The 25,741-nt window shown below is 37.8% G+C and overlaps 1 protein-coding gene across 1 annotated transcript; it reads left to right on the forward strand.

Moving 5' to 3' along the window:
- The first annotated feature begins 3,857 nt into the window (after positions 1-3,857).
- Positions 3,858-25,464, forward strand: LOC140224091 (dynein beta chain, ciliary-like). The gene is made up of 2 exons (XM_072297322.1): positions 3,858-4,042; positions 25,049-25,464. Exons 1-2 carry the CDS (start codon positions 3,933-3,935, stop codon positions 25,278-25,280), a joined length of 342 nt encoding a protein of 113 aa, XP_072153423.1. The 5' UTR covers positions 3,858-3,932; the 3' UTR covers positions 25,281-25,464.
- The last annotated feature ends 277 nt before the right edge of the window (positions 25,465-25,741 follow it).

A 25,741-nucleotide genomic window follows, 5' to 3' on the forward strand; every position in this document is an offset into this window, starting at 1 on the left:
AAATTCTAAACTACTATAAACTTCTGTAGGAAATTTTCCTACATCCATTTCTGTAAATTTTATATTTTAATTAATTTTTCTTGTAACAAAAATTTTGCAACGAATGTCGAGATCGTCTTTCAATACCTTCAAATCAATCTGATAGCCCTCTAAGCCAAACATTGTTCATCACCCTCTCCTTTCCGGAGGGTCACCTCTTCTCTCATCTTTCCTAAATCTTTCTCGACTTGAGGTGCACGTTAGTGAGTGGCATCTCGTCGAGCCCTCTGTCCATTCACTTTCCTCTTTTCTCTTCTTCTGTGCTGAGGTGCACGTTAGTGAGTAGCATCTCGCCCAGCTTCACTCCTCCTCTCCTCTTACATGTATCTTGTAATTTCAAGCCTTGAGGTGCACGTTAGTGAGTGGCATTTCGGCTTCCCTTTTCTTTCATTATATTGTAAATAATTACTATCATAATATTTTGAGTGTAGGATCCTCACAAACTTAGCTAACGAAAGGACATTTGGTTTTGTAAATAAACCAAGAAATTTGAGACATAAGATTTGGATCATTCTTCCCCTTTCAAACTCATCATTTTTAAATTGGCGCCCGAATCCAGGATCCCGGCGAGCTCATTCCGGCAACTACAGTAACGTTGGCTTATCTTATACCAGAGGACGTATGTGCCTCTGAAGAAACGGGATTTGCCTCGTTACACCCCCAAGGGGGGCCCCCCTGAAAATTTTAGGGGGGCCAAAAAGTAGCTCCTTTTGACCTAGGAATGTCCCCCAAGTTTCAAATCTTCACCTCAATTAGGTAAAAAGTTAGAGGGGGTGGAAGGGACTTTTGGATCACCCTGTATACAGGGTGTTTCAGACCACCCGTACCAGGCCTTTTTCTCGGTTGGTATACGTCGTATGAAGTCGGAGACCGCGGGGTTGAATAGAGAATTGACCCCAAGGAATCCGAATTTCGTGGTCCTGAAACCCCCCCTACCCCCCCTTGGGAGGTAAAGAGGGGGTCACGATGCTAAAAGTCACGGTTCCCGACCGAATTGCGGATGGATCGCAACAGAATTGAAAAGCACGGAAAATTTCACGTGGAATTGACCCCTTAAAATCCAAAATCGGACCATCCAAGGCCCAAATTTGATCCCCTAAAGAGGGGGACAGTCCCCCCCTCCATAATTTCTCTTTGGTCTCAAAATTGACGTAAATTCTCCAGAAAAAGACGGTTTCCCAGGTAATCGACCTCGAGAAATCCAAATTTCATGATCCCGAAGCTCCTCTAGCTCCCCTTGGGGGTTAAACGGGGGGGCCCAATTTTAAAAATCGGGGCTCCTTTCCGAAATGCAAATTAATTGCATCCAAATTGAGGAGCAGAACACATTTACATCTTATGTGACTCCTAAGAGTTCTAATTGACCCCCCTGAACGGCAGTAAGTAACCCCGTGAGGAAGGGGGCCTCGCCCCCCCAAAAATTTCTCAGGATTCCTCTTTGGTCGCAAAATTGACGTCGATTCTCCAGAAAAAGATGGTTTCTCATGTAATCGACCCCGAGGAGCTCAGGGAACATGAAATTTAGAGTCCTCGGGGTCGATTACATAGGAAACCGTCTTTTTCTGGAGAATCGACGTCAATTTTGCGACCAAAGAGGAATCCTGAGAAATTTTTGGCGGGGGCGAGGCCCCCTTCCTCACGGGGTTACTTACTGCCGTTCAGGGGGGTCAATTAGAACTCTTAGGAGTCACAAAGGATGTAAATGTGTTCTGCTCCTCAATTTGGATGCAATTAATTTGCATTTCGGAAAGGAGTCCCGATTTTTAAAATTGGGCCCCCCCCGTTTACCCCTTAAGGGGAGCTAGAGGAGCTTCGGGATCATGAAATTTGGATTTCTCGAGGTCGATTACCTGGGAAACCGTCTTTTTCTGGAGAATTTACGTCAATTTTTAGACCAAAGAGAAATTATGGAGTGGGGGACTGTCCCCCTCTTTAGGGGATCAAATTTGGGCCTTGGATGGTCCGATTTTGGATTTTAAGGGGTCAATTCCACGTGAAATTTCCCGTGCTTTTCAATTCTGATGCGATCCATCCGCAATTCGGTCGGGAACCGTGACTTTTAGCATCGTGACCCCCTCTTTACCTCCCAAGGGGGGGTAGGGGGGGTTTCAGGACCACGAAATTCGGATTCCTTGGGGTCAATTCCCTGTTCAACCCCGCGGTCTCCGACTTCGTACGACCTATACCAACCGAGAAAAAGGCCTGGTCCGGGTGGTCTGAAACACCCTGTATTATAAAATCATGTTTAAGACGCTAAGACGCCCGATGGACGGAGTAAGTAAGGTAAGTAAGACTTTCGATGGGCTGGAGTGAGGAAGACGAATACCAACGTAATTGGGAGGATGGGTGAGGGACGTCCGTAAGTGGGAAACTATCGCATGAAGTCCGCGGATCAATCACGCTCGCGCCAGCCGAGAAAGGTTCAGTGGAAGGGAGTCGGGCCGGCGCGGTAGCAGGTATCATTCCGCTGCTAACTGCAATCAGTTCAGTTGCTTGCTCTCAAGAACTCTTGCCACGCTGCCTCTAGCTTCCGTCCTCTGTATCCCCTTTTACCCTTTATACTTGGCTTGCCCTTTCTGTTTCTCATTATTTCATCCTTATTTGTTAATTGGGGTTTCTTTTTTTTAAAATTCTTAATAATACTAAGGTTTTAATTATTTGAGGTTTCGCTGGGGCATTTCCAACCCTCAGCGTCGGCCATTTTTGCCGCCATTTTGGGTTCTGGGGCCCGCCCCTCCCCCCCCCCCCCGCCCGTTGTGTCCGATAATGTAAATGTAAAATCATTTTCGGATTTTCCGACCCGAAAGACACATGAATGGACACCCTACTCGGCATTTTGAGGAACACATATCCCTTACCCTGATTTTTGCCCCAACTTAACCGCTATCTTGGATTTGGCATCTCAAAAAAGGTCAAGTTGAAGATGGAACAGCAGATTTGAACTCTACGACCAAAAACACATGGAAATCGACTTTTCAATCGGCCTTAAGGGTTGATGTATTCAATTTTATCCTCACGGGGATAATTTTAGCCACCATCTTGGATTGGGGTTGACTTTTCAAAAATTGAAAATGAAAACAGCGGAATTCTGTCTCTGGACGTCAAGGCGAAGAGATTAAGACAGAGTCCATATTTCTATCACTTACGGCTCCACAGGACCCTTAAAATGAACGTTTGCGCCCGGACTTTATTAAAGGTAGGTACCTAAAGCAAAATTTTGCAACAAATAACCTCTTGTGAGTCACTCTTAGCTATGAACCGGGCCATAGTCTTAGTGCATTCTCTGAGGAAAATATACCACTTAACATATATCAATAAATGCTAAGAGACTCAAAAATCTTTGTGGAAAGTCTTTTGCAATTGAATTTAATACAATTTTTATTTCGTTAACTACGATTGCAAGATTTTTACACCATTCAATTAGTAAATGCAAGAAGTAAACATTCAATCAAACCTATTCAACGCAAAAGAAAGGTAGACAATTTGGAGTAAAAAAGAGCCAAGGATGTCTTATTAGAGCAGGGAATTATTCATGAAGAATACCTCAAGATTTTAGGGCGATCATAGCTCATTAGATAGTTAGGAATAAGCTTATAACTGATTATGATGATAGATTTATATTCTGAAGGCGCGCTCTTCCAACACCACGTGTTGGCTTTACCTGATTGTTTAACTGTTTCTGCGCCTATCTTTTCAGATGGTGTCGTAATGGCATCGTTCAATAATTACGTTTCCATAATACAATAGATCATCACACCAGTTACGTTTCCCGGCATCGTGACTGGTCTTAGTTAATTTTTAAAATGTTTCTTGCCATCCTACATAAATTTGTAATTTGTTGCATCTAGGAAATTTATTACGAGCAAATTCATTTGATATCATTTTCTGGACGAATGAAAGTTGATCTAAACTGGCCACCAGTTGCTGGGCGTCTGCAGTGGATGATTAAACTTAAAAGTAGAATGGATTCCTGCTTCCAAAAGTACAAAGAATGGGATTGCAAGTAAGAGGCTCTTTATATAGATGCTCATGATTAATTCGCAACACTAACTATAATTGCTTAATAGGAACTAACTCCAGATAAGAAGCAATACACATTTTTGAGTGGAATTTTAGCATTGTTTGGCAAGGTGCATGCACCCCACGACTCACCAACTCTTTTCGAGTCCAACTGGAAAACCCCCCGACATAAAATTGTCGGCCAAAGTAGTCCAGTTTTGTCGTGGGCTCCTCGTACGTTTTGAAAAGAATGGAGAATTTGCACGCAAATTTTTTATTGCTTCATCTGAAAATGCCTATAGAGCTGGTTTTGCAGTATTTTTGATAATTTTTTTCGGCTATGGGTAGTAGTATAAAAATATATTTAAAAGTGAGAAAAGGCGCCGCCTAGTGACGTCATCTGGCGGCAATGCCCTTTTAAACGCATGATTTAGGATTAGCAGATTAGATCATTTTTTCATGTCTCTGACGAATTCATGAATCAATGGTATCCTCGTGCTCAGCTCACTTTGTAACTTCCATTCAAACACGGAATATTCATCAAAGGACCTTATTCAAAATCGGCAATTTCCAACCTCAGCCAAATCTTAGTAATTTTTTTAGGGTTGATAGAGGACCATTTCCCGAATCCAAAACATTGACGATTTTTGAATTCTAATAATTAGGAGGGAGGGGGAGGGGTTAAAGTTAAAACATTAAACTAGAATATCTAATGAACGGTGTGTCGAAAAGAGATGATCTTGGTCTAAAAATGTAGAGAACATTTTCATATTTCAGCTGGTATTCATAAAATTTGTCCGTTTTGAAATGTTCATCCATTGTTGCCATGAGCATGCCAATGCCTGCATTGTTGCAGAGTAGAATAGGTAAGAGGGTTTTGACATGGATCCTCAGATATCTCTAAGAAGCATTAATTTCAGTGACCTATCTTTTTTACGCATTTTTGCGGACACGTCAGTGATTCTTCAAAATTTAGCTGAGTCTAATAAAAAGGCTTTTGCAAGGCTTTTCATACAAAAATGTCGCAATTGTTGCATCACTCATTGAAGGAGGAGACTATTCTCAAGAAAACTACTGGACTTTAGCCAGTCGATTGAGTATTTTTTCTCATGCTCTTTTAAAAGCATTTGTACGATCTGAATCGAAAAATATTGGATTTTGTGCGATAAAATATTTCATATTGTTTTGGAGCACATAGAAGGCTCAGATCAATCCATAACGACCATTTTTTTTTACTTTAGATAAAAATGCAAATAGGTGAGGAAGGGGGCTCCTGCAAGGGCTAAACATACTTACACGTCATGACTGTTGCATCACTCATAAATGTAGGAGCCCACATTCGATTTTCAGTAAAGTATAATTTTTAATTTTCTTTTCGGAGTAATAAGAAAATTTGGTTCAACATGGTTGAGACTTTGGCCGGATTCTTTACCCCTTAGAATCTGAAAGTTTTTTTGGGTTTTTTGTAGTTTTTGTATCAGGTTGTTTTTGGAATGATGTGAAGCTAATGAAACATTTGGCTGGAGACAGAGAAACTGATAATAATATTTTCAATGAGCAGAACTGGAACTCCTTGTTTGATCAACTAAACATTAATAAGGGGTGATTCAGTTATATTTGCAATCAATAAAAGTTACCTGATGTTTTGGTGAGTTTACACTTCTCTCATCGAAATAGGGTACATAATGTTTTAAAAACTGATGGATTAGCAAGTAATTGTCATAGTGTAGGCTACTTAGAAAATAACTTCTTTTGCCGCATTAATTATTCCTTACTCATAAAGTTTCAACATTAATTATGCAATTTTTACTGCGTTTAACTCAACTGTTGGACATACTTACATTCAGTCACTAAAATTTTAAATTAAATAATAGTGAGACCACTGAGTGGAAAGTCCATTCAAAGAGTTAAAATTATTTTATTTTTTTTTTTTTTTGGTTCACTCATTATTAAAAGTATTTCCTGTAAGAGGTATTTAATTTATAAATAAAAGTGTGCGTCAAGCCAAGCTCCATCGGCCACAAAAGTATGTTTTCGGGGGTGGCTACCACCACTCTTGATACAGTGTACCTATATTGCCGCTAGCGGAGAATATTTTGATTTATTTTGCTTAGACTCGCTTCACCACATAATTTGTCGAATCGTATAACTCGCATGAAGTAAGCATTTAAATTGTAATGGAGTCTTTTGATTCATGAAAGATAATGAAGGCTACCTCTCAGTTACCTGGTAGTTTATGAATTCCTAGTAATTTTGTTGTCCACCGTCGGACTAAAAACACCACCCCCAAACTCTTCATCAGAGCATGTTCCGCAGTTGGTACCTAGGCGCAAACTTTTTGATCATAAACGCTACCGATTGGTCTAATCATTTTTGGCTTTGTTTCACTCGATTACATTTATTCCACTAAGAACTAGGTAGGCACACGAACCAAACATAGACCCAATGCTTAATTAATTTTAGAGTGCACTGTTTCACTGGAGTAATTATGCTAGAAACTCACAAGGTGAAAATGGAATACTTCTGGGACACAACAACCAACAACACCACAATATTTTCACATTAAGAGTGGCGGTAGCCACCTCCGGTCGAGGAAAATGACGACATACTAAAGTCCCTATAGCGAAGGGGTGGCCGACACTCTTAGTCACACCTAACTCCCTTAATCTGAAAATTAATTCGATTTAGAATTGAATTCAGAGCAAACGGCGGCACGGATTCCAACAATCTTGGTGTCTATGGACGCAGCTAAGTTAGCCGGATGGCATTTAAGGGTTAGTTATCTAACAGTCGGTAGCTGCACCACCAGTGTAAGTCCATAACATAACCTCACTATTTGATGTGTTAACATCAAGTTTTCATATGTTAAAATAGAGAAGGAATAGGCGCTACGTACTTTCTTTGGCCCAGCAATTTATGCAGCAATATAAATTCTTGATTTAATAGTAATCATCAAGCTGAGAAAATAGAACGAATACATACCTTTCTTGAAAGTCTTTGTTACACATTGACTGGCCTCATGTTGTTTCTAATAACTTCTGACGCAAAATCAAAGAGACTCGAAGAAAACCAAATTTGAGCTAATACTCATCGTCAAAGATCTCTGATTTAGGGACATAAAGTTGACTAAGTGATTTAATTATACCTCGCATCTCCGCATATCCCCATGATGTCTTCGATGTAAACAAGCAACGGTAAGAGGCGAAAGCTTTCCAAGATTAGTCATGAAGAACACAAGATCTTAATGTCAATAACACACACTTACGAAAAGCACAAGCACTCCAGAGCACTTAGGTTGAAAGCAAAATTTAAAGCGAATTAATATTGGTCAGAGCATAGTGACCGTGTCGCATGTAGTGTGATGGGCGAAGGCTCATATTACAGTAATTTTTAGATCTTTTCTTGAGACTGATAGGGTCCACCGAAAACAACTACATCTCTTCAAGATATGGAAACTAACATTCGTGACTTGAGGAAAACAATAATGTAATTAAAAACTGAGAGTAATGGGCTCTCCCTTCGATCCATTGGTATGCATGGTAGGGAAATATTTGGATGCTGTAAGTCACGAGAATGCAAACTGTGGTGTAAATCCTGCTTTTTTTTGATAGTTTGGCACAACTTTGGTGTCCTTTTATCGACGTAATTTACCTGAATTACATTTATTGATGCTTGGGTCACACAGATGCACGGACTGAAAACCTCACATTTGAACAAAGATATCACTTGAACATTTTAAGAGAAACTAATGAAATAGTGAATCGGGCTCTGGCAGAAGACGTGCGACGTAATAATATAAGTATGTAATAATATTAGTTAGCTTCTACAGAGAATTGAACTCTTATATTATAATTAACTCATAAATCTGTTCTAAACTAGTTAGAGTTGGAAGTTGGTAACGAGGGAAATTTCGTTCCCGAATCAGGGGCCGGACTGGCTGAACTGAACGGAATCAACCAATGACATTGAACCACTACCGGATTTTTTCTAAAATTCAAAACATTGTAGCTAAAATTTTGAAAGTTATTTGCCGATGCTGAATTATCCGAGCATTGAAACCCTATTGGGTAAACGTGGTAGAAATGAAATCCTTATATCTTCAAGCATGATCCTTTGTGGTCCGTTGTATATCCTTTGTCTAAGTAGCCTACGGCTAACTTAGCTGCGTCCATAGACACCAAGATTGTTGGAATCCGTGCCGCCGTTTGCTCTGAATTCAATTCTAAATCGAATTAATTTTCAGATTAAGGGAGTTAGGTGTGACTAAGAGTGTCGGCCACCCCTTCGCTATAGGGACTTTAGTATGTCGTCATTTTCCTCGACCGGAGGTGGCTACCGCCACTCTTAATGTGAAAATATTGTGGTGTTGTTGGTTGTTGTGTCCCAGAAGTATTCCATTTTCACCTTGTGAGTTTCTAGCATAATTACTCCAGTGAAACAGTGCACTCTAAAATTAATTAAGCATTGGGTCTATGTTTGGTTCGTGTGCCTACCTAGTTCTTAGTGGAATAAATGTAATCGAGTGAAACAAAGCCAAAAATGATTAGACCAATCGGTAGCGTTTATGATCAAAAAGTTTGCGCCTAGGTACCAACTGCGGAACATGCTCTGATGAAGAGTTTGGGGGTGGTGTTTTTAGTCCGACGGTGGACAACAAAATTACTAGGAATTCATAAACTACCAGGTAACTGAGAGGTAGCCTTCATTATCTTTCATGAATCAAAAGACTCCATTACAATTTAAATGCTTACTTCATGCGAGTTATACGATTCGACAAATTATGTGGTGAAGCGAGTCTAAGCAAAATAAATCAAAATATTCTCCGCTAGCGGCAATATAGGTACACTGTATCAAGAGTGGTGGTAGCCACCCCCGAAAACATACTTTTGTGGCCGATGGAGCTTGGCTTGACGCACACTTTTATTTATAAATTAAATACCTCTTACAGGAAATACTTTTAATAATGAGTGAACCAAAAAAAAAAAAAAAATAAAATAATTTTAACTCTTTGAATGGACTTTCCACTCAGTGGTCTCACTATTATTTAATTTAAAATTTTAGTGACTGAATGTAAGTATGTCCAACAGTTGAGTTAAACGCAGTAAAAATTGCATAATTAATGTTGAAACTTTATGAGTAAGGAATAATTAATGCGGCAAAAGAAGTTATTTTCTAAGTAGCCTACACTATGACAATTACTTGCTAATCCATCAGTTTTTAAAACATTATGTACCCTATTTCGATGAGAGAAGTGTAAACTCACCAAAACATCAGGTAACTTTTATTGATTGCAAATATAACTGAATCACCCCTTATTAATGTTTAGTCGATCAAACAAGGAGTTCCAGTTCTGCTCATTGAAAATATTATTATCAGTTTCTCTGTTGGCCACGTTCCCAATGGAAATACGTGGTTTTGGACTTAAATCTCAGATTATAAGCTAAAATATATTTCTAAAGTTTAGAGAGGATATGGTCATATATCTTTTCAAATATCTTAAGTTTGCAAAATGACTTGATTAAACGAAATGCTTCTGTGCGATTGAGAGGAAAGTTATCATATCTTTTAGTGTATTTTCCGAAGAAAATATACTATTGCATTCTCCCATGATGTCAAATCCAGACCTCAGACATTGTAAAGAGCACCGATCACGGGTCGTAGATCACGAAAACATATGGCATTCAAATATATATATATACATATATATAAAATTAAACAAAAATCACGAGTACTTTCCAACCTTTTTATTACATTTTGCAATCTTCACACTACATTTGAAACACCGACGTTGCAAAATGTAATAAAAAGGTTGGAAAGTACTCGTGATTTTTGTTTAATTAATATTTATTACAACCGTGAACTCTTTATATTATATATATATATATATATATATATATATATATATATATATATATATATATATATATATATATAATATATATATATATATATATATATATGTGTGTGTGTGTGTGTGTGTGTGTGTGTGTGTGTGTGTGTGTGTGAAAAAAGTATATATGAATAAATCATGAGATGAATTTTCGGAGCCCGAAATTTTATAAGAAAAGACACATAAATTACAGGATCAAGGCTAAAAACTATGGTTTTTAGCCTTGATCCTGCAATTTATGTGTCTTTTCTTATGTATGTATGTATGTATGGTTGGTTGGTTGGTTGGTAAATACATTTATTTGGTGCTTTAACATTGAAGCCATTAACACCGTAGATGAGGAGAGATCGTCAAAAAAACATAATGTAAATATTTAAGAAGTAGGAGTCACAAAAAGGGTAGTAGAAAATTAAAATTTAGGACAAGGAAAGAATGCATTAAATTTGGAGATGGACAAGGAAAGAATACATTAAATTTGGAGATTAATTCGTTTAAAAAAGGGAGGGATTTTATGTATTTATGTATGTATGTATGTATGTATGTATGTATGTAAGTATGTAAATACATAAACCACAAATCAAGATCTAATGAAGTCCAAATTGCGCGTCTCAGGATAGGTCACACTTTTTTCACTCACAATCATATCATATCTAAAGAAAACCAACCCACCTGCCACTTCTGCAATTCATCACCTCTAACCATCAAACACATACTTATGGACTGCTCTTCCCTCCGATATCTCCAATCACAGATCTACTCCCCTACAATGAACAGAAATACAAACCCTCTTACATGCGATGAACCTAATATTGCCACCAAAATTCTGAAACTCTTCACCTCTCTTAATTTAAAAATCTAAATTTTCCTTTATACTCCTATTTTCAAAATTACCTGTAAAGACGTTAATAGCCTGAGTCGCTGAATGTCTCAAAATTATAATAACTAACTAACTAACTATATGTATATATGTATACTAGGGGGCCCTGCCCCCTGACCGCTACGCGGCCCAACCCCCGGGAGGGCGCCTCGCGCCCTCAGACCCGCTTCGCGGGCCCTATACGCATATGTATAGGCAAAAATGTTCTTTCATTTTAATACACCATTTTGTGTTCGAGCTGCATCAATTTCAAAATTTTTGACGTAACACTCAGATTTGTAAATGATGAGGAATAGCTGCATGTACATAATTTCACAGTCCACTTACTAGAAAAATTTCCATTTATTATGTTATTTTTAGATACTTAATTTAAAAAAAAAAAAATCGGATTTCGACCGTTAAGAGTTAATAATGTTGGTCCGTCTTGACGCGACGCAGCGCCTGCCTTCTCACTTTGTATCTGCTGTAAATATTAATAGAAATTCAGTAATCAAGTAAATTGACCAATGCCACAAATCGAAGTCGGAAGAATGCAGGAAAAATTGAGTTAAACCTTATACCTTATACCTTGGACCTTGAACCTTGAACCCTGAGCGATACACCGTTCCTCAACTCTTCGAATGAGGAGCCCTTCACGAGCTTTTCCATTGTTCTATTGTTTATTCGAGTCTCTCAGGTAGAATCCCTCACCTTGACGTTTCTAGCGGAAACGACACATCTCTTACGCTATTAGAATTTGACTTAAAAGACATGAGCTTTAAAAGCTCTACAACATTAAAAGTTCGGGGTTTCATAATTTTTTGCACATCTACATCTCCTACACATGACATACGTGTAAAGATCATCCTTATCGGTCCGGCAGTTCGTCAGAAATAGTGCTTCCAAGATTTTGCTTGTAGTTGTATAATATAGATATAGTTAGTTAGTTAATATAATTCAGACGTTCAGCGACTCAGGCTATTAACGTCTTTACAGATAATTTTGAAAATAGGAGTATAGTTAGTTAGTTAGTTATTATATATGTATATAAATATGCATATATATAAATGTATATATGTATATCTTACATGCAATGAACCCAATATTACCACCGAAATTCTAAAACTTTTCACCTCTCTTAATTTAAAAATCTAAATTTTCGTTTATACTCCTATTTTCAAAATTATCTGTAAAGACGTCAATAGCCTGAGACGCTGACTGTCTTAAAATTATACTAACTAACTAACTGTATAGTTAGTTAGTTATTATAATTTTGAAACATTCAGTGACTCAGGCATGTATATATATGTGTACATATGTAGTTAGTTAGTTATTATAATTTTGAGACATTCAGCGACTCAGGCTATTAACGTCTTAACAGATAATTTTGAAAATAGGAGTATAAACGAGAATTTAGATTTTTAAATGAAGAGAGGTGAAGAGTTTAAGAGATTTTGGTGGTAATATTAGGTTCATCGCATGTAAGAGGGTTTGTATTTCTGTTGATTGTAGGGGAGTAGATCTGTGATTGGAGATATCGGAGGGAGAGCAGTCCATAAGTATGTGTTTGATGGTTAGAGGTGATGAATTGCAGAAGTGGCAGATGGGTTGGTTTTCTTTAGATATGATATGATTGTGAGTGAAAAAAGTGTGACCTATCCTGAGACGCGCAATTTGGACTTCACATGATCTTGATTTGCGGTTAGATGTTCTTGGATATGGCATGGGTGCCCTACGGAGACGATTCTGTTCACTTGTGCTCCATTCATGTTCCCACGATTTTGTGATAAGTTCGCACATAGCTTTTTTAGCATCTTGCTGAGTGAATGGATGGTGAGTGATGTTCTGCAAAGAGCATGCTTCAGTTGCTGCTCTGTCCGCTGTTTCGTTTCCCAGAATTCCTATATGAGCCGGTACCCAGATAAAAGAGGTGGAGTGGCCATTGGCCAACAAGGAATGAACAGTATCATGGATTAACATTGAAAAGGGATGATTAGTAGGGTTGTATTTCAAGGTGCGGAGTGACGCAATAGAGTCAGAGCATATGACGTAATTGATGGTATCATTGTTACAGGAACTAAGTTCTTGTACATATCTAATCGCTTCGAGAATAGCCAGCATCTCAGCTGTGAAAATAGAATTTAACGGAGATAATTTTTCTTTCAGGATAAAATTATTTGATGTATCTACGAATGCTAATCCTGCTGATGTTTCTTGTTTAGAACCATCTGTGAAAATTTGTTTGTAATCAAGGAAGTTTTGACATAAAAGTTGGTTTAGTCGTTCCTTGTAAAATGTACTTGATGTGTTTCCTTTCTGATAGGCAGCTAGGTCCAAATTGACAGTATCGATATTGTACATCCACGGGGGGCAGGAAAGGGTTTCATTTGGAGAAAGTTGTAGTTGATCGAGGCTGTATTTTGTTTTCAATTTATCAATCAGCTGCTTAGTGGCATAAGAAATAGGTTTTACAGTGTCTGTCACTTCAATAGCATCACATATCATATGTGGATAGGTGGGATGATTTGAAGATGTCATGATTTTAGTGAGATAGCCACTAAGTAGGATCTGCCTTCTCCATTGAAGGGGCGGTTCCCCTGCTTCGGCACACAAACAAGTAGAAGGACTAGTTCGGAAAGCACCAAGTACGATACGTAAAGATGATGAGTGAATGACATCTAATGCCCGTAGATAAGTTTTTGCTGCAGATTGATAAACGAATGATCCGTAATCAATTGTAGATCTTATTAAACTTCTGTATAATGTGAGTAAAGTTTCTCTGTCACATCCCCATTGAGTATTTGCAAGATATTTAAGTATGTTCATTGCTTTTTTGCATTTTGCAACAAGATTTTCAATATGTTTAGCCCATGTTAGTTTTCGATCAAAAATAAGTCCTAAATATACAACAGATGTTTTAAAGGGTATCTTTTCTCCCATTAGAAAAATGGTTGGGGTGGATGGGTTATTTCTTTTACGACTAAAAATCATTCCAATGGTCTTTTGAACAGAAAACTGGAAACCAGTTTGATTGGACCAGCTTTGAAGTCTACTTACAGTTATTCTGAGTAGTTTTTTTGCTATCTTGTTATTTTTAGATGAAATATAGATGCAAAAATCGTCCATAAAAAGGGAGGATTGTACAGGTTTCGGAACGCATTCTAGTATTGAATTGATAGCGATTGCAAAAAGTGTACAGCTTAGAACACTACCCTGAGGAATCCCATTCAAAAGTTCAAAAACCTCCGAAAAGCAGGCTCCCAATCTCACACGGCATATTCTTCGCTGTAAAAATTCACTGATCATAAGTGGAAGATGACCGCGAAAGCCCCATTTATGGAGCGTCTTGAGAATGTTGTACTTCCATGTAGTGTCATATGCCTTTTCTAAATCAAAGAAAATGGCATAAGTATCCAATTTTTTAAGAAATCCATTTTGAATAGTTGATTGAATTTTCAGTAGATGATCAATTGTTGATCTTCTTTTTCTTCCCCCCGATTGAATGTTATTCCAACACTCTTTTTGATCGAGGGTCCATGTCAATCTTCTATTGACCATGCGCTCATATAGTTTACATAAGGTAGAGGTAAGGGAGATAGGCCTGTAACTTGTGGGTTTGGTTCTGTCCTTACCTGGTTTAGAAATCGGGAGAATGGTTGATTCAAGCCATTGCTGTGGGAATTGATTAGAAGTCCATAAACCGTTTAGAGTTTGTAAGAAATATTCTTTACATTCAGTAGGTAGATTTTTAATCATAAGATTATGTATTTCATCAGGACCCGGGGCAGTATTATTTAATACAGCGATAGCATCATTCAATTCTTGAGCAGAGAAAGGAAGATTGTACTGTTCCAAATTATCAGAATCAAAATCAAGCTTTTTCTGTTCTTCCTGAATTTTAAAGTTGAGGAAATCTTCAGAGTAGTGATCATTATTGCTAACAGAACAGAAATGATTTGCAAGCTCATCAGTGATCTGCTGAGTATCGGTCAATATTTCACCATTTTGTGATTCAAGAGATCAAATGTGGGTTGGGGGAGGACGTCCCACAATTTTTTTTTATTTGTGACCAAACTTGGGCACTTGATGTGTTAGTATTTATTGATTTTACGAAGGTTTGCCAGCTCTCAGATCGACTGGCTTTTATCGTGCGTCGGGCAATTGCCCTGGCTTTTTTATAGGCAATTAAATTTTCTAATATTGGGTTTTTTTTATAGAATCGCAAGCATTTTCTTCTATTTCTAATGGTTTTTTGGCACTGGTCATTCCACCGTGGGACAGGGGGCCGAGTCATCTTCGTTGATGTCCTAGGTATTGAAGAATGAGCTGCCTTTAATATTTGCTCAGTTAGATTGGCAAGCATGTCATGACAAGTATAGTGTTCATCTGGGGGCTGCAATGTTATAGAATTTGAAAATTTAGTCCAGTCTGCTTTTTGAATGACCCATTTGCTTGCACGTGAGGTTACTTCCCTTTCATGACCTAAAGAAGTGAAAATAGGAAAGTGATCAGACGAGCACAAATCATTGTGCACTCGCCATGTAATTATCGATCCTATGGTAGGAGAGCTGAGAGTAATATCTATTGCTGAGAAGGTGCCAGTTGCTGATGAAAAATGTGTATATGATCCATCATTATGTAGGAGGAGCCCATGATTGTCTAGCAATGTTTCTATTAATCTACCCTTTGTGGAGATACTATCGGATCCCCACAAAATATTATGTGCATTAAAATCTCCACACAAAATATAAGGCGTGGGCAACTGCTTAATAATATTTTCTAAATCACGTAATACTAATTTGGTATTTGGAGGAATATATATATTGCATATTGTGAGCTTAAATTTTAGAGAAACTTGTATAGCAAGAGCCTGTAATTCGGTATTGAGGGGGATCAATTTATTTTGGCAACATTCTTTGACTAAAGTAGCAACACCATTACATGAACGAATTCCCCCCAGAAAATCTTTTCTGAAGGTTTGATAACCTCTTATATCAAAAGATTGACTTGGATTTAGTTGGGTTTCCTGGAGAGCGATAATGAGTGGATCATGGTCTCTAATAAGTTTTCTAAGTTCAGTGCGCCGTTGGAACGCGCTATTTAAGTTCCATTGAAGTAACATATCTGCTTTGTTTGGGAATTTATTTATCAGAGTCGCCTGATGGGCAATCCTGTTTTATGGAATGCAATACAGAAATTAAGCGAGACAATCGTCCTTTGAGGTCTGGGGTGACGGGACAGTTGTGAGCACTGGACAGAACTTTGAGTATGCCTTCATAGTCTGAAGTATACTTTCTGATGATAGGGGAAGGCTTCCTCTTTCCTTTTGTTTCCTCGAGGAGTACAAGGATTTCTTCGTAATCCATTGAGAAAGGATGTTTTTCAACAGCTTTCTTAATGGCTGATTTTAGGTCCCAATGTTTTGATTCAAGATCATCATCTGACGATTCAGAGAGAGAATCAACAATTGGGACATTTTTCTTAGTTTTGGAGGATAGATTCTGAGTGTTATTCTTTTTTTGTGGGCTAAGGGGTGTCTGGAGTGGAGAAGTAGGTTTACGTTTTTTAGCCGATTCGGGGTTATTTTCTAAGATTGACACATCAGACTTTGAGGTGATTATGGGAGTTGGACATTCAATTTTCGGATCATTTTTATGTGCTAATTTGTCATTATCGGCATTTCTATCGGGCACTAAAATTTCAGTTTCCATCAAATCCGTTTCTTGAAACTGACAAGACTCCTCAACATTTTTAGCACTCGTTTGAGACATAGATGCCGATTCGACATCCTTAACTATTAATTCGGGTGTTTTTGCCAAAGAACGAGCTGATTCCAATCTATCGGCAAGAGTAGGATTAGATGTTTCATTAAAATGGGGTTTTTTCGAGGGTTGAAGGGTATTAGATCGATGTCTTGGATCATCAATATTAATAAAAATCCTCACCTCTTCTTCTCCATGTTGAAGAAGAATTGAGTCAGGCAATTTCGGACGACCCTCTTCAAATTGTACAAAAATTTGTCGGTCTGTTTTAAGCCGTAAGCTGTAAGTTACTTAGAATGAACTCATTTCTCTTTCTTTATGCTTTTCCCAAAATCGCCTGTGAATATTGCAAGGCCACAAATGAGGTTAGAAATGCCTTCATATGCATCTCGTCTCAAATAAGCAGATGAAAGACCACTTAAAATCAACCCATCAATTTTATGGACTTCAGTTCACGTTATACGAGGTACTTTGTTTAACATTCCTTGTAAACAAGTAACAGAACTTCCACTGGTTATTTTCTTGGTCCGACAACCAGTCAACCACTTAGAGGTGTAGTCGTATAAGTTGGCCATTGTTTACTTTCTTTCGGTTTGCAAGCGTATCCACATGAAACCATTTGAATCTAGCAGAAGCCAAAACGCAAGTTTAGATAGGTATTTTAATACTTCCAAGCCTTGTAAAAATTAAATTTTTAGCCGCACATAAATCACAACCACATAAATGTTGCGGATCATAACTGATACGTAGTTTTTTTACGATACAATCATGAGCCTGATATTTTTAAGGTGGATAGTAGCGAACACCGCTTTGCGCAGAGGCGTAAATTCTTCGACGGCGCTCACAAACTGAAGTTCACATAATGGCCAACTTATCAATCAACTTCTTACTCACTGAACCCAAGTAGCAGTGATCGCGATAAATTGCGATTTAATTGGAGAATGTATCGCGATTTTATCGACGTCGCGATTTATTGCAATATTATCGGGAGAAAAATCGCGATAAATTGCAACAAAATCGCGATATTATCGAACGCGATTTTATAGAGATAAAATTGCAATAAATTGCAATTTTTCATTAACGCATGAATGACGCATATGAAAGATGCTTCTATTCCGCCGCCGCCGTTTTTACCGAGATCCGTTGGTAACTTAACCATCTCATTTTTTTTTATCAATTATTAGTATAATGTTACAAAGACAGACTGGTAAGCTTACCTGAAAACCGGTATTTTTACTGATTTTTTCAGGTAAGAATGCCACTTTTATTGGTAATCAATCCCCGGTAACTTTACCATTTTATCTCGGTAATTCTACCACAGTCGATAAAAACTATTGGCGTTTTTCCCAAGGTCCATCGGTAACTTTGCCATCTCACTATTATTGGTAATTTTACAGAGACAGAATGATGAGATTACCAATAGAACCTTATTTTACCAACCGTATTTCAAGGTATGAAATAAAATACAGAGGAGGGAAAATTAAAAAAAAAAAAAAAAAAAAAAAAAAAAAAAAAAAAAAAAAAAAAAATCCAATGAAAAATCGGTGTCAGTCAACGCAAAGACATAAGTTGTGAGGTTGCGAAGCGCCGATCCATGTATAAGAGGCTTCAATTCGCATACGCAAGTCATATAGCGGTCATAGCATAGTGACAATGTGCTGGCCTTCCACCGTAGCGATTGGGGTTCGAATCCCCGCGGAGGCTCCGGGGATTTTACGCTCGTCTTCGTCAAAGGACCTGACGGCTGAACCTAACGGCAATCGGCTGACAACTTTAACCCCTTTTTTTTGGCGATTTTATCAATCGCTAGGATCATCAACATCTGAGCGATCATCCTCGATCTTATCGCGATAAAATCGCAATTTTTTCGGGCCGATAAAATCGCAATAAAATCGCGAAAAGATCGAGGATAATCGCTCAAATGTTGATGATCCTAGCGATTTTATCGCCGATAAAATCGAGGATAATCGCGACTTTATCGGCGATAAAATCGCGATTTTTCCGTTGAAAAATGCTACTTGGGAATGAATAGAAAAAATAACCAATCCGTAGTTTTAAAGTCGTGTGATTTTTGTCGTACTGTGAAATCAGCATGAAAACTTGGCGATTGATTGTTTTTTATTGTTCACAATTCATGTTGAATTCACCGCGTAAACTAAAAAAACTGTGAGTTGAAGGATCAACAAAGCCTTCTTTGTTGCCTCCGCTCGTGTGGTTGTCGAATTGATAAGACCAAGCTTAATCAAACATCCATTGCCGCTGACTGACCCGCTAACAAAAAGCAAAATGAAAAGAGTCATAACGCAATAGTCTAATGTGTCTGTAAGTGTATATTGGGAAAAGCACAGAGATTCCAGAAACTTATCATTTTGCACACTGTTAAAATCCATCCTGAAGCTACACAACTCAACCACATTGAAATGAGATGTGTAAGCACTTTCGTATTCACCACTTCGCGTGAAAATATTATGAGGATGCAGGAAGTGAGTATACAAAAGTTCTACAGGTCAGACAGCTGTTCGTATAAGAATTTTAACGACTTTTGATTGATGATAAAATTGCCAAGCAATCAAATGTTGTTAATCTTTATTCGCAGTTGAACAGTACACCAAATTATGAAGAAAACACTGGAAGTTAGCAGTGAGTATATATCCACTATCATATCTTTTCCAGCAAGTTTCAACTGAACACTAATTAGAATTATTTTAAATTGGTGTGAAATCTTAAATGTTATTTTACCTAATGTTGGCAGTGTTTGAATCAAACTCATTCAGACTTAAGATCCATGTGAATTTTTGTTGTAATTATTTGTGTAAATTTGTCAGGTTTATGTCTATCTTAATGGAGTGCTGTAATGGAGCTCTTGTCTAATGGCAAAATTGTATTTTTAAAAATTGTGAGAACCATTGAAAAATTCAGCTAAGTGTATGAAGGCACCTTTAATTATTTTTTCTATAACCTATTTCTATCTGTAAAAACTGAAGTGTCCATCATTACATTGACAAAGGACAAGCAGCATCCAATTTTAAATTTTCATTTCTATTTTTGAACAGCGAACAAAGAATGCGTTTTCTCTGTCAAATTTCCTGTGCGGAAGGTATCCTCTCACCTTAATGGGGCGCAGAAATAACCTCAAGATAAGCTACTGAAATGAAATGTTTAAAAATAAAAATACGCTAATCAAAATCTTTAAATACTACTTCTTAGGGGAGAGTAGAAAGGATCAGGGAAAACGATTTATTTAAACATTTGTGCTATTATGTAACTGCATGACATTATCTTTTCAGAGAGTTATTTTACTTCCATTTTTCAACTCTAAGTAATAAACCTCAATTCTCAGTATTCTGTGCAGGTTTTTCAGGGAAAAATTGTTTTCAACCTGATCCTGAGGTCAAAAAAAAAAAAGTTGAGATGTTGATGGTTTATTGCTGTTTTATCACCAAAATATTCCAATTTCATTGCAATTCGATTGGCAATAAAATGGACAGATAATTGGTCGACCGATGATTCCCGGATTGGTCGATTATTGGCAATAAATGACCAATCAATGACCAATCGATGGAAATCAAATTGGAATAAAATTGGAAATAAATGATTAATATATTGGCAATCATCTTTCAAATTTTGCTACATGGGTTAGTCAAAGAATGTTGCCAAAATAAATTGATCCCCCTCAATACCGAATTACAGGCTCTTGCTATACAAGTTTCTCTAAAATTTAAGCTCACAATATGCAATATATATATTCCTCCAAATACCAAATTAGTATTACGTGATTTAGAAAATATTATTAAGCAGTTGCCCACGCCTTATATTTTGTGTGGAGATTTTAATGCACATAATATTTTGTGGGGATCCGATAGTATCTCCACAAAGGGTAGATTAATAGAAACATTGCTAGACAATCATGGGCTCCTCCTACATAATGATGGATCATATACACATTTTTCATCAGCAACTGGCACCTTCTCAGCAATAGATATTACTCTCAGCTCTCCTACCATAGGATCGATAATTACATGGCGAGTGCACAATGATTTGTGCTCGTCTGATCACTTTCCTATTTTCACTTCTTTAGGTCATGAAAGGGAAGTAACCTCACGTGCAAGCAAATGGGTCATTCAAAAAGCAGACTGGACTAAATTTTCAAATTCTATAACATTGCAGCCCCCAGATGAACACTATACTTGTCATGACATGCTTGCCAATCTAACTGAGCAAATATTAAAGGCAGCTCATTCTTCAATACCTAGGACATCAACGAAGATGACTCGGCCCCCTGTCCCACGGTGGAATGACCAGTGCCAAAAAACCATTAGAAATAGAAGAAAATGCTTGCGATTCTATAAAAAAAACCCAATATTAGAAAATTTAATTGCCTATAAAAAAGCCAGGGCAATTGCCCGACGCACGATAAAAGCCAGTCGATCTGAGAGCTGGCAAACCTTCGTAAAATCAATAAATACTAACACATCAAGTGCCCAAGTTTGGTCACAAATAAAAAAAAATTGTGGGACGTCCTCCCCCAACCCACATTTGATCTCTTGAATCACAAAATGGTGAAATATTGACCGATACTCAGCAGATCACTGATGAGCTTGCAAATCATTTCTGTTCTGTTAGCAATAATGATCACTACTCTGAAGATTTCCTCAACTTTAAAATTCAGGAAGAACAGAAAAAGCTTGATTTTGATTCTGATAATTTGGAACAGTACAATCTTCCTTTCTCTGCTCAAGAATTGAATGATGCTATCGCTGTATTAAATAATACTGCCCCGGGTCCTGATGAAATACATAATCTTATGATTAAAAATCTACCTACTGAATGTAAAGAATATTTCTTACAAACTCTAAACGGTTTATGGACTTCTAATCAATTCCCACAGCAATGGCTTGAATCAACCATTCTCCCGATTTCTAAACCAGGTAAGGACAGAACCAAACCCACAAGTTACAGGCCTATCTCCCTTACCTCTACCTTATGTAAACTATATGAGCGCATGGTCAATAGAAGATTGACATGGACCCTCGATCAAAAAGAGTGTTGGAATAACATTCAATCGGGGGGAAGAAAAAGAAGATCAACAATTGATCATCTACTGAAAATTCAATCAACTATTCAAAATGGATTTCTTAAAAAATTGGATACTTATGCCATTTTCTTTGATTTAGAAAAGGCATATGACACTACATGGAAGTACAACATTCTCAAGACGCTCCATAAATGGGGCTTTCGCGGTCATCTTCCACTTATGATCAGTGAATTTTTACAGCGAAGAATATGCCGTGTGAGATTGGGAGCCTGCTTTTCGGAGGTTTTTGAACTTTTGAATGGGATTCCTCAGGGTAGTGTTCTAAGCTGTACACTTTTTGCAATCGCTATCAATTCAATACTAGAATGCGTTCCGAAACCTGTACAATCCTCCCTTTTTATGGACGATTTTTGCATCTATATTTCATCTAAAAATAACAAGATAGCAAAAAAACTACTCAGAATAACTGTAAGTAGACTTCAAAGCTGGTCCAATCAAACTGGTTTCCAGTTTTCTGTTCAAAAGACCATTGGAATGATTTTTAGTCGTAAAAGAAATAACCCATCCACCCCAACCATTTTTCTAATGGGAGAAAAGATACCCTTTAAAACATCTGTTGTATATTTAGGACTTATTTTTGATCGAAAACTAACATGGGCTAAACATATTGAAAATCTTGTTGCAAAATGCAAAAAAGCAATGAACATACTTAAATATCTTGCAAATACTCAATGGGGATGTGACAGAGAAACTTTACTCACATTATACAGAAGTTTAATAAGATCTACAATTGATTACGGATCATTCGTTTATCAATCTGCAGCAAAAACTTATCTACGGGCATTAGATGTCATTCACTCATCATCTTTACGTATCGTACTTGGTGCTTTCCGAACTAGTCCTTCTACTTGTTTGTGTGCCGAAGCAGGGGAACCGCCCCTTCAATGGAGAAGGCAGATCCTACTTAGTGGCTATCTCACTAAAATCATGACATCTTCAAATCATCCCACCTATCCACATATGATATGTGATGCTATTGAAGTGACAGACACTGTAAAACCTATTTCTTATGCCACTAAGCAGCTGATTGATAAATTGAAAACAAAATACAGCCTCGATCAACTACAACTTTCTCCAAATGAAACCCTTTCCTGCCCCCCGTGGATGTACAATATCGATACTGTCAATTTGGACCTAGCTGCCTATCAGAAAGGAAACACATCAAGTACATTTTACAAGGAACGACTAAACCAACTTTTATGTCAAAACTTCCTTGATTACAAACAAATTTTCACAGATGGTTCTAAACAAGAAACATCAGCAGGATTAGCATTCGTAGATACATCAAATAATTTTATCCTGAAAGAAAAATTATCTCCGTTAAATTCTATTTTCACAGCTGAGATGCTGGCTATTCTCGAAGCGATTAGATATGTACAAGAACTTAGTTCCTGTAACAATGATACCATCAATTACGTCATATGCTCTGACTCTATTGCGTCACTCCGCACCTTGAAATACAACCCTACTAATCATCCCTTTTCAATGTTAATCCATGATACTGTTCATTCCTTGTTGGCCAATGGCCACTCCACCTCTTTTATCTGGGTACCGGCTCATATAGGAATTCTGGGAAACGAAACAGCGGACAGAGCAGCAACTGAAGCATGCTCTTTGCAGAACATCACTCACCATCCATTCACTCAGCAAGATGCTAAAAAAGCTATGTGCGAACTTATCACAAAATCGTGGGAACATGAATGGAGCACAAGTGAACAGAATCGTCTCCGTAGGGCACCCATGCCATATCCAAGAACATCTAACCGCAAATCAAGATCATGTGAAGTCCAAATTGCGCGTCTCAGGATAGGTCACACTTTTTTCACTCACAATCATATCATATCTAAAGAAAACCAACCCATCTGCCACTTCTGCAATTCATCACCTCTAACCATCAAACACATACTTATGGACTGCTCCTCCCTCCGATATCTCCAATCACAGATCTACTCCCCTACAATCAACAGAAATACAAACCCTCTTACATGCGATGAACCTAATATTACCACCAAAATCTCTTAAACTCTTCACCTCTCTTCATTTAAAAATCTAAATTCTCGTTTATACTCCTATATATTTTCAAAATTACCTGTAAAGACGTTAATAGCCTAAGTCGCTGAATGTCTCAAAATTATAATAACTAATAACTGTATGTAAGTATGTATGTATGTATGTATGTATGTATGTATGTATGTATGTATGTATGTATGTATGTATGTATGTATGTATGTATGTAGTTGTATGTACGTATGTATGTAGTTAGTTAGTTCGTTATTATAATTTTAAGACATTCAGCGACTCAGGCTATTAACGTCATTACAGATAATTTTGAAAATAGGTGTATGAACGAAAATTTAGATTTTTAAATTAAGAGAGGTGAAGAGTTTTAGAAGTTTGGTGGTAATATTAGGTTCATCGCATGTAAGAGGGTTTGTATTTCTGTTGATTGTAGGGGAGTAGATCTGTGATTGGAGATATCGGCGGGAAGAGCAGTCCTTAAGTATGTGTTGTATGTATGTAAGGGTGTATGCATTTCCGCTCGATAACTCGAGCGGAAATGAATATTCTGAGCTGAACTTTTTATGGGTGGTAGTTCTTTTCTAGGACTGGTTTGGTATTGAATTTTAGCTTAATCGGCCGAGCCGTTTAAAAATGGCGAGCTTTGAAATTTTTAGGAGGGAGGTGCTCGGTATGAGGGGAGCTGGCCGGAGCAGGGCCGCACAGTGGGTCGGGGGAGAAAGTTCTTTGACAAGCTGATCGTCACACAGTGGGTCAGGGGGAAGAAGTTTTTGGACCAAATTTTCATCGCACAGTGGGTCAGGGGGAGGAAGTTTTTGGATAAAATTTTCGTCACACAGTGGGTCAGGGGGAGGAAGTTTTTGGACAACATTTTTGTTGCACAGTGGGTCAGGGGGAAGAAGTTTTTGAACAAGCTTTTCGTCGCTCAGTGGTTCAGGGGAAGGATGATTTTGGACAAACTGCGGGTCGCACAGTGGGTCAGGTGAAGAAAGTTTTTGGTCGAACTGTTCGTCGCACAGCGGCCCAAGGAAAGAAAATATCTGGAAAAAAACTACCCATTATACAATGACTTACAGACGTGCGATTTCATGACCACAAAAATCCTACTTCGGGAAATACACTTCCTTCCCAAGGTGGATGCGCGGGACACTTAAAAAGAAGAAAAACTAGATGTGCAAAAAACCCTGAAAAGACGCGCGCGGAGCGCGTGCCCTCGCGGGGCTTGGGGGAAGCTCGGCCGCCTCCCCGCAAACCGGCGCGGAGCGAAGCGGAGCGCCGGTTTTTTTTTTTTTCTTTTTAAATTGTCACGTTAAAAGGAACGAATACAGATGGTCCATACTAAAAAAGTCTATCTACAGATATGTCAGTATTTTTTTGTTTGTTTACAGAGTTGTCCAATCAGAGGAATCTTTGAATGTGCTAAAAAAGTATGATGACCTATTGTTAAAACTGAATGATCTTGAACTCAGCACAATTTCTAAGTGGGTGAACGAGATTCAAGACATAATTAGAAAACATATGAACAAAAGTCTTTTTGCAACAGATGTTCAGACCCACTTGCTGTCCATAAATTATAGTGCAGAGGTGAGTTTTTGGCTCGCGCACTCCGGTCAATTTTAAAACTTCATGTGTATTTTTTACTAACTGTTCGGGGCGCGTTTCGTGCGCCCTCACAGGTAGAGAGGGGGTATCTCCCTGCATCACTGGTCACGCGAGTGACTTTAACGCTTGCATTGCGACCTTTTTTCTAATGATTTATTACCTAGTTTGTTTTATGAAACATATAATGAATCGAATTTTATAATTTTTTTCCCAGATATTTTAATATTTTTTGTCCTAATTTTATTGTTATATTAGTTTAATCTACATTTGACGAATCAAGCTCTTATGCTCACTGGCTTACTGGAAAAAATTGCCTTGACAAAGAAAACTTATTCTACGCTTTCAAGATACGAGTTCTTCATAGACAATATTTTTCGTTGTTACGTCTGCGTCATGTGCTCCATTTCCACAGCCCCCCCCCCCCCCCACATTCGAATCTTAAATAAAAAATTATATCATGATTTTGTGCTAATTTGGTG

Source organism: Bemisia tabaci, chromosome 2 (assembly GCF_918797505.1).
Source record: "Bemisia tabaci chromosome 2, PGI_BMITA_v3".
NCBI classification, from domain to species: domain Eukaryota; kingdom Metazoa; phylum Arthropoda; class Insecta; order Hemiptera; family Aleyrodidae; genus Bemisia; species Bemisia tabaci.

What these genes read in the sequence shown, in the direction of transcription:
- LOC140224091 (XM_072297322.1), top strand. Translation starts at nt 3,933, where the DNA reads ATGAAAGTTGATCTAAACTGGCCACCAGTTGCTGGGCGTCTGCAGTGG. An exon ending in TACAAAGAATGGGATTGCAA is followed by an intron (nt 4,043 to 25,048) that starts GTAAGAGGCTCT and finishes GTTTGTTTACAG; the next exon opens with AGTTGTCCAATCAGAGGAAT.